Here is a 10,550-nt window from a genome sequence, read left to right as displayed (position 1 = left end):
TGAAGTTTGGAAAATACAAAATAAACATTGCTCTAATTTCTGAGGCCTTAAATTTAGTACAGAGATTTCTTACATAAAAAAATTAATTTAACTCAGAAAAAAAAAATGCATTGTTTAGAGGATGTGAGGGAGACATAAAATTAATGAAATACCCTTTGGTATGTGGTTGGATAATAGGAGTAAGATAATGTTTGGTGTTGAGGGCTGCCAATATTGTAGTGCTGACAATAACAGAGCATCATTATCTGTGACAGATAAAGAGCAGAAACAACCCAACATTTATCCAACTGGACAATGGGTCAGTATAGTGTGTAATATCCATAAAATAAAATATTACTGTGCCCTTCAATGAAACAGAATTCTGATTCTGACACATGAACAACATGGATGAGCCTTGATAATATTTCACTGAAGAAAAAAAGTCTGAGAGAAGAAAAAATACAATACATATGGCATGATTCTGTTTATATGCAAGACTAAGAATAAGACACTGCACAGAGTCAGAATATAGATTAGTGGTTGCCAGGGCTGGGGTCAGCAGGGACAGGGAATGAGACTAATAGGTATAGGCTTCTTACTGAATTGATGAAAATGTTCTGTAGGTAGATGGTGGTGATGACTGAAAAGCCTTGAAAACAAGATAAAACTGAAACAAACAAAAACATATACATTAAAAGGGTGAATTTTATGGCATATGTAATGAAAGTATTATATTTCAATATAAAAGAAAATACAGCTAGAGTGTAGTTATACTCCTAAATGAGGTATGAAGGAGAATGTTTCAAAAACACAATGAATAATGCAAAGAAGTTAGAAGTGATGGAGGGAGGGATCTTTTTGAGTTTCTTTAGGTTTCCTGGTTTACTAGAGGAGGAGGAAATGGTTTCAGGGTAACTGTCGAGCAGTCCTACAATTTGCAGCTTCCTTCCCAACACAGAGCACTTTGGTAACAACAGAGAAGCACAAAAACTCAGCTGGGGCTAAGTTGTTTGAACTCTCAAGGGAATATAGAGAAGCAGAAATATAATTAATGAAGTGTTTATATAACATCAAAGCCTAAGGGCAGTAGCTCTGGGATTTAAGTCCCAATGTACCTGGTAAAATAAAGACCATCTGCCAGGGTTCTTCCCTGGTGGTTCAGATGGTAAAGCGTCTGCTTGCAGCGCAAGAGACCTAGGTTTGCTCCCTGGATGGGGAAGATCACCGGGAGAAGGGAATGGCAACCCGCTCCAGTATTCTTGCCTGGAGATTTCCGTGGACAGAGGAGCCAGGGACGGTCACATGGGGTCACAAAGAGCTGGACACGGCTGAGTGACTAACACTCACTGGTTGTTATTCAGCTACTCAGGCCCTGCTCATCTCAGGTAGGTTTCTAGGTCCTAACTTAAAGAATATAGGAGAAAATACTTAAGTTTTTGAGAAAAGCAAAGTTTTTGTAAATGAAATATTTTATGCCTACCTATTCTCTAAAACCTGCATTTAATGGTTAGTAATAATATTTTCTTCTCAGAATTGAATGAGTCTGAACTTGTTAATATCCACACATAATTACTTTTAATTTATTTCATTTTGTCCTTGGTTCATGGGAAAGCCTTTACTCTTTTTATCATTTGGTAAGTATTAAAAAACAATTTAAAGTATATATTGTTTTATTGAAAAAATAATGTAGGTACCACAGTAAAATTAAAAACATGTACAAATTCATCTCCACGTGAACCATACATATGACCTGGGGGTTGCAAAGAGTCGGACATGACTGAGCAACTGAACTGAACTGAACTGAAGGAAAAAGTCTATTACTTACATTCTATTCTCAGATACATTAAACATATATATACATATTCACACACATAAATACATACATATAACATAGAGAGAAGTCTATGTATTTTAAAAGTATTTATTGTCACTCTTTTCATTTACATTTTATTAAATTAAAGGAGATTTAAAATCTAAAGTGATGCAAATGTACGTGGTACATTCTGTTGCTTTTACTTCCTTTTAACTTTTTTCTTCCACTGGTCAATAGATTCATCCCTTGACTACAACTACTACAAAAAGAGATAATGAGCATTGTGGGAAAGCAGTTATAAATTTCTAGCAAAAAGGTAAATAATACATATTTCATGTATCTCCAAATACTAAACACAACATAAACTAAACTCTGTACCATATATTTTTTTTTATTAACATTAGTCAGTGTTATACTCATTGTTTCTGGAACTAAGTTAAAGACTCTTAAATTGATCATGTGTTTTTGAGAAACATAAATTTTGTAATTATCTTTTCTAATCATTTTTTGTATTCAAGTGAATATTTTCAAGCATAGAAAATGCTTAGTCTCACGTCTTAAACCTGGCTTCTCTATCACCGGTGTCTCTTACAAATTATTTTGAAGAGATAAGGAGAGTGAAATTGACCAATATCTACCCACTGAGATAAGGAAAATAATGCTCAGAGAAGAGCTTGTAGAAAGTAGCATACCTCATGAATGATATCTAAATTTACATCACTATTTCTCAAAGTTCAATTCCAGATAATTTTTATTATTGCTTAGTATACAGCTATCTCTCTTCAAGTGTATGTTCACCTATCATGAATTATTTTCTAAATATAAAAATATAATTATAGAATAAAATCATGCTCTATCTCATGATATTTTGCAGATGTGCAGAAGTGTTACACATAACATGTCCTTTTCTTGATCACTTGCTACAACTTTAGAAAAGAACAAAGAAGAATGAGTAGAGAGAATTGCTCCTCCTTTACTGAGTTCATTTTCTTGGGAATTACTGAGAACACTGAGAACAAAGTGATCCTATTTACAGTGTTTCTCCTTGTTTATCTCGTCAACCTTCTGGCAAATCTTGGAATGATAACCCTGATTCGGATGGATCCCCAGCTGCACACACCCATGTACTTCTTCCTCAGCCACCTCTCCTTCTGTGACCTCTGCTATTCCACAGCCATCGGCCCTAAGATGCTCGTGGACCTATTTGCCAAGAACAAGTCAATCTCTTTCTGTGGCTGCGCGCTGCAGTTCTTGGTCTTCTGTATCTTTGCGGACTCTGAGTGTCTCCTGCTGGCAGTGATGGCCTATGACCGGTACGAGGCCGTCAGCAGCCCCCTGCTCTATGCGGTCAGCATGTCCAGCAGGCGGGGCGCCCTGCTCATGGCGGGGGTCTACCTGGTGGGAATGGCAGACGCTCTGATCCACACGGCATTAGCATTCCGCTTATGCTTCTGTGGGTCAAACGTGATTAACCATTTCTTCTGTGATTTACCTCCACTTTTACTCCTCTCCTGCTCTGATATACAGGTCAATGAGTTGGTGGTGTTTATTGTTTTTGGTTTCATTGAGCTGAGTACAATTTCAGGAGTTCTTGTCTCTTATTGTTACATCATCCTTTCAGTCTTGAAAACCCACTCTGCTGAAGGGAGGTTCAAAGCTTTCTCCGCCTGTACCTCCCACCTAACTGCTGTGGCAATTTTCCAGGGAACTCTGCTCTTTATGTATTTCAGGCCGAGTTCTTCGTACTCTCTAGATGAAGACAAAATGACCTCATTGTTTTACACTCTTGTGATTCCTATGTTAAACCCTCTGATTTATAGTTTGCGGAACAAAGACGTAAAAGAGGCCCTAGAAAAATTGAAAAATAAGCTATATTTTTAAATATTTTTATTATATATCTGTACATATGACTGCACATGTATAGTAATTGCTTAATGAAAATTATATGGCATGATAAATGAGAAACATAATTTTTTTCAGATTCCTAAAAGAATAATTATTTGTATTAAACCCTGCTGTTAAGAGATATTGCAGTTCCCCTCACATATTATGCTTAGTATGTGGCCAGAGTTTCTATATGGCACTTGTTATTTTTGAAAAAGCTTTTGATATTTCTAACTGTGCTAATTCTGGAGTAATTTTCCATTCAAACATTATTTCAATTTCACTAAGACATTATGCATGTATCGAGTAATATTCTCCCACTTAGATTCTTTATATGTTATAGTACATTTTTTTTAGATTCTATATTAATGAATTTAAGTTGGTGCTAGTATCAGACCATAATGAACTAAACTGTCAAGTAAGTTATAATTAGGCTTAAAATCATCATGGATGGGGAACACATGTACACCCGTGGTGGATTCATGTCCATGTATGGCAAAAACCACTACAATGTTGTAAAGTAATTAGCCTCCAATTAAAATAAATACATTCATATAAAAATCATCATGGAATAAAAAAGTGAGTGCTATAAATCCAATAGCAAAGTATCTAAAACTAGTGTAAAGTAAAAGCATCTTTGGATGAAGATATTCAGCCTCATATCTAAGAAAGATCCATGTTGGGTGATGAAAAGAGAGCAGTCAGAGGATGTGACAATTGGACAGGACTTGAAGTAGAGAATCCCCTGTCTTTAGCAGGAAAGAAGTCATGCTTTCTGCAACATGGGATAATCTCAAGGATGCTAATCTAAGTAAAATATGTCAGTCAGAGAAAAACTAGTACTGTATGATCTCATGTAGATGTGGACTCTAAAAAGGCAGGATGAACTCATAGGAACAGAAAGAAGATTACTGGTTGCTAGGAGTCGGAAGGTGGGAGAAATGGGTGATGCTGTTCAAAGTGTGCAAACTCTTTGTAATTACATTTGATGAATAAGTTCTGGGGATCTAATATACATGGTGAGTCTAGTTAACCATACCCTATTATAAACTTGAAATTAGCTGCAAAAGTAGATCTTAAGTGTTCTCACTACACACACACTACAATGGTAACTATGTGAGGTGATGAATGTGTTAACCAATTTTAGTGTGGTGATCATTTCACAATGCATACGTATATCAAATCATCACTCTCTATGTCTAGTGAATGTAAATGCTATTTGACAGTTATATCTGAATAAATCAGGGAAAAAAGAAGAAAAGAAGCTGAAAGTTAGGTTACAAAGAGCAATGGGAAGAGCCTTGGTAAAGTACATTATTGCACTGTCATTATCAGCTATCAGCACTGTGTCATATCATCTAAGGTAATTTCCTTTCCTTTTTCCTCATTCTCAGCCCTGGTCAAACATCTTTCTTTGTCTCTTTGAGCTCCACAAACAACCATCTACTTAAGGCATTATTTTACTTTCTGTGACCTTAGGAAGCAGCCCAGTCACACCAGATACCAAGATAGTAGACCATGTTTTAGGACTATGGAGAATTCCATTGCTGCCTGTTTGGAAGGACTTAAGGAGGACATAAAAGTGTAATGTCCAAGATACTTTTCCGATTTTGTCTATAACTAATGTAAATAATAGTAAACAAATTATTTTAAGAAAAATAATAGAACTCTGTTGATTTAGAAAAAATCGTCACTGTGCACAATTTTAAAAATAAGACATCTTCACTCATATGAGAAAAATTCCCAAACCAAGTATATTTTTATCCTTGTCATTGTTCTCTGTTCTTCATTTGATAGTGAAAAATGCATAACAATAAATATTTAGAAACCACTAACTTTACAAATCCTAGTACCATGTAGTTTAGGAAATACAAAAGAACTATTGACTTTATTCCTGTGGCCTTTAATGTAGTAAAAAAGAAATCTTAAATAAATAAAATAAACATAATTCAGAAAAGAGTGCACTATTTAGACAATGTGATGAAGTCACAAAATCAGTGAAATGTCCTTGGATGATATGTAGTTGGAGAATGGGAAAAAGCTAATATTTGGTAATGAGGGCCGTCTTGAAAGGGATAGACAAGATGTTTACAGTGTTGTTATTCCTATCAGCTGAAAAGTAGAAACAAGCCAGTGTTCATCTTTCTGAAAAATGGATCGGCAAAGTGTATTATGTCCATAACATGAAACGCTATTCAGCCACATAGTGAAACAAAATTCTGACACATGTAACAATGGATCGGCAAAGTGTATTATATCCGTAACATGAAACGCTATTCAGCCACATAATGAAACAAAATTCTAACACATGTAACAGCATGGATGAAACTTGAAAATATTTTACCAAAGAAAATAAACCTGACGGGAAACACACACACTCACACACACACACACACACTACATAATTATCTTTATAGGCAAGGCCAATAATAGGAAACCACATAGTATCAGAAAGTAGATTAGCAATTGCCAGGCTCGAGAGGGAGGAAAGGAGAGTGAGAGCTAGTAGGTGTAGATTTCTTCTTGGACTGATGAAGATGTTCTGGAACTAGATAGCAGTAATGAGTGAGCAAACTTGAAAGTGTACAAAATCAAAGAACTGTATACATTAGAAGGATGATTTTATGACATAGGATTGTATTTCAAGATAAAAGAAAATAAGATCAAAGTGCAATATTCCGACATGAGGTAGTGAAGGAGAATATTTCAAAAACACAGTGAACAATCACAAAGAGTTGGATGAAGGGGGATCTTTCAGAATTTCACTTTAAGTTTCCTCTTTGGCTAGAGAAGGTGGAGATAGTTTCCGGGTAGCTGACACACACCATGCAAATCATTTGCGGTACCCTTCCTTCCATAGAGCAAGTTGGACACAATAATGAAGCACAAAAACTCAGCTTCTGCTAAGTTGTTTCAGAATTCGCAGGGGAATGTGGTGGTGGTTGTTCTGTTTCCAAGCCTGTCTGACTCTTTGCAAACTCAGGGATGGCAGAGCACCAGGCTCCTCTCCTCCACTGTCTCCCAGAGTTAGCTCAAATTAACGTCCATTGAGTCAGTGACGCTATCTAGCCATGTCTTCCTCTGCCAGGGGAATATACGGAAGCAGAAATATAATTAATGAAGTGGTTGAATAACACTAAAGCCTAGGGGCCGTAGCACAGGGATTTAAGTCCCAATATACCTGGTGAAATAAAAGACCAAATGCTCAGTACTGTTCAGCTACCCAAGACCTGCTCTTTCCAGGTACGTTTCCAGATCCTAACTTAAGGAAAATAAGAGAAAATATTTAAAGTGGGGGGGAGGGGATAAAAGTTTGTAAATGAAGGACATTATGCCTACCTACTCACTAAAATCTGCATTTAATGGCAGAAATAATATTTTCTTCACAGCTTTGGAAGCATCTGTGTGGACTTCTTAACATTCATAATGTAATTTTATTTTTCTGTTGGCTCACATGAAAGTCTTTGCTCCTTTGTTCACTGAGCGACTGTACATGAATTTAAGGTGTTTTGTTTTATAGAAACAAAAAAATTAAGGTGTGTTTTGTTTTATAGCATAGATACCACAATAAAAACAAAAGCATGTACAAATCCACCTCCATGTAGACCGCATACTATATTTACTTAGGTCTAAAGAAAAAGTCCACTGCTTTCATTTACATTAACATATATACACAGGCATACACATAAATACAACAGAGAGAGCAAGGTCTTTGCATTTTAGAAGCATTTATTGTCCCTCATCTAATTTACATTCAATTAAATTGAGAGTCATTTAAAATCTAAAGTGATGCAAATACATATGGTACATTCTGTTGTTTTCACTTCCTTTTAGCTCTTTTCATCCATTGGTCAAGAGTCATCTTAGACAGTAACCTCTCCACAAAGAGGTAATGAGCATTATGGGAAAGCAATAGCAAATTTCTAGAAAGCAGGTCAGTAATAACGTATTTCATGTCTCCCCAAATGCTAAGCAGAAGATAAGTTAAAACCAGTAACATAATGATTTTTATTATTACTGGTCAGTGATGTACTCACTGTTTCTGGAACTAAGAAGAACATTCTTAAACCAATCATGCTTTTTGGAGAGACAAAAACTAGTAATCATTTTTTTTTCTTTTGTATTCAAGTGAATATTTTTAAACAAAGCAAAAGCTCAGTCCGAAATCTTAGAATCTGGTCTTGCTAATACTGGTGTCTCTTCCATGTGGTTTTAAAGAATTGAAGAAAGGTAATATCAACCAGCTCTACTCTCTGATATAAGGAAAATAAGGGTCAGAGAAGAGATTTTAGAAGTAGCAACCTCATGAATGGCATCTAGATTGACTTGAAACATTCTCAAACGTCTTCCTCATATGCCTTTTATTATTGCAGAATAGACAGTCATGCCTCTTTAAAGAGTAGGTACAAGACTGGATTATTTTTAAGTATAAAAAGACAATTAAGGAAAAAAATGCTCTGCCTTATGATTTTTTTTTAGATGTGCAGAAGCATTAAACATGCATGTGTGATTTTCTTGATAACTTTCTCAAAAGTTTACACAAGATCTAAGAAGAATGGAAAGAGAGAATTGCTCCTCCTTAACTGAATTCATTTTCTTGGGAATTACTGATAACACTGAGAGCAAAGTGATCCTATTTACAATGTTTCTCCTTGTTTATCTCATCAATCTTCTGGCAAATCTTGGAATGATAACCCTGATTAGGCTGGATCCCCAGCTGCACACACCCATGTACTTTTTCCTCAGCCACCTCTCCTTCTGTGACCTCTGCTATTCCACAGCCATCGGCCCTAAGATGCTGGTGGACCTATTTGCCAAGAAAAAGTCAATCCCCTCCTATGGCTGTGCTCTGCAATTCCTGGTTCTCTGTACCTTTGTAGATTCTGAGTGTCTCCTGCTGGCAGTGATGGCCTATGACCGGTACAAGGCCATCAGCAGCCCCTTGCTCTATGCGGTCAGCATGTCCAGCAGGCTGTGCTCCCTGCTCATGGCAGGGGTTTACCTGGTGGGGGTGATAGATGCTTTGGTAAACACGACATTAGCATTCCGCTTATGCTTCTGTGGGTCAAATGAGATTAACCACTTTTTATGTGATGTTCCTCCTCTCCTGTTGATATCTTGCTCAGACACACAGATCAATGAATTAGTGATATTCATGATTTTTGGCTTTATTGAATTAAGCTCCATTTCAGGAGTCCTTGTCTCTTATTGTTATATCATCCTATCAGTCTTGAAAATCCATTCTGCTGAAGGGAGGTTCAAAGCTTTCTCCACCTGTACCTCCCACCTAACTGCTGTGGCCATTTTCCAGGGAACTCTGCTCTTTATGTATTTCAGGCCGAGTTCTTCGTACTCTCTAGATGAAGACAAAATGACCTCATTGTTTTACACTCTTGTGATTCCTATGTTAAATCCTCTGATTTACAGCCTAAGGAACAAAGATGTAAAACAGGCCCTGGAAAAATTGAAAAATAAGTGGTTTTAGTTATCTGTATTAGGCATTTGTGTACATATATGCATTCATATAATATATTGATTGTTGATTTACTAAAATTAAAAGATAGGATACATGAGAGTAATTTCTCAAATTCTTAAAGTGATATTTGTATTAAATCCTAATTTTGTTTCCCCCACACATGTCATGTTTCATAATGCTTTAAGGATTTATATGTATATATACGTGTATGTGTATCTATAATACATATATATATACATACATATATATAACTGTAATATATATATACTTATTATATGTATGTGTGTATATATATGTATATATATATACATATGTAAGGCACTTTATCTATGTGAAAAAGGTTTCTGTCTTTTCCATTGCAGTAATTTTTGTTCATTATTTAATTCAAGCATTGTTTTCAATTACACTAAGATTTATTGTGCATTTACTCGGTGATCTTTGAGCCTGTAGCCTTTTTATATATTATTATAGATCTTATAGTTTATGCACTACTGAAGTTAGTACTAAAAACAAATTTAAAAAACAGTCAAGTAATGCATAATTGGCCTCAAATTCATCACGAAATAAAACATAAAGGGCTATAATTTCAAAACAAAAATATCTAAAACTAGTCAAAAAGGAAAGCTACTTTGGATAGAGATATTCAGTCAAATTTTAAAAAGGTTCAATCTGGGAAATGAAAAGGTTGTAGTCAGAGGATCTGACAGTTATTCAGATCTTGAAGTGGCATCACCGACTCAATGGACTTGAGTTTAAGTAAACTTCGGGCATTGGTGATGGACAGGGAGGCCTGGCGTGCTGCAGTCCATGGGGTCGCAAAGAGTTGGACACAACTGAGCGACTGAGCTGAACTGAAATGAAGTGTATACGTCCATGTATTTAGAAGTCATGTTTGCTACAACATGGAAGAACTGTGAGGCCATGTGCTAAGTGAAATATTAATACAGAGGGAGACAAGTACTATATGATCTCACATATATATAGAATCTAAAAAGTCAAATTCAGAAATTCCCTGGCAGCCCAGTGATTAGAACTCAATGCTTTCACTAACTGGGTCCAGTCTGATCCCTGATCAGGGAACTAAGATCCCAGCAAGCTGAGCGCTACAGTCAAAAAAAAAAAAGATGAAATTCATACAAACAGAATGAATTGAATGTTGCTAGGGCCCGAAAGGTAGGGGAAATTGGTGATATTGGTAAAACTGTACAAACTTTGTTATTTGACGAATAATTTAGGGGGATCTAAATGTACATGGTGACTCTAGTTAACAAACTTGAGAAATTTGCAAAAAAAAAATGTAGCTCTTAACCACCCTCACTATACACACACTCAGAATGGGAAACTGTAAGGCAAAGAAGGTGTTAATCAGCCTTACTGTGGTAACCATCTCACAATGTA

General features: G+C 36.0%; 2 protein-coding genes across 2 annotated transcripts; both read left to right on the top strand.

Moving 5' to 3' along the window:
• The first annotated feature begins 2,737 nt into the window (after positions 1–2,737).
• Positions 2,738–3,673, top strand: LOC122450576 (olfactory receptor 5W2-like). The gene has a single exon (XM_043482932.1). The coding sequence runs from the start codon at positions 2,741–2,743 to the stop codon at positions 3,671–3,673; it is 933 nt and encodes a 310-aa protein (XP_043338867.1). The 5' UTR covers positions 2,738–2,740.
• Positions 3,674–8,231: 4,558 nt separating this feature from the next.
• LOC122450538 (olfactory receptor 5W2-like) lies at positions 8,232–9,161 on the top strand. The gene has a single exon (XM_043482910.1). The coding sequence runs from the start codon at positions 8,232–8,234 to the stop codon at positions 9,159–9,161; it is 930 nt and encodes a 309-aa protein (XP_043338845.1).
• Positions 9,162–10,550: the final 1,389 nt, after the last annotated feature.

Source organism: Cervus canadensis, chromosome 11 (assembly GCF_019320065.1).
Source record: "Cervus canadensis isolate Bull #8, Minnesota chromosome 11, ASM1932006v1, whole genome shotgun sequence".
Classification (NCBI taxonomy): domain Eukaryota; kingdom Metazoa; phylum Chordata; class Mammalia; order Artiodactyla; family Cervidae; genus Cervus; species Cervus canadensis.
Note: the sequence above shows the minus strand (reverse complement) of the source record. Positions and strands in the feature narration are given on the sequence as shown.

Excerpts from the sequence above, each read along its gene's own strand:
- LOC122450576 (XM_043482932.1), top strand. The coding sequence starts at position 2,741 with ATGAGTAGAGAGAATTGCTCCTCCTTTACTGAGTTCATTTTCTTGGGA.
- LOC122450538 (XM_043482910.1), top strand. The coding sequence starts at position 8,232 with ATGGAAAGAGAGAATTGCTCCTCCTTAACTGAATTCATTTTCTTGGGA.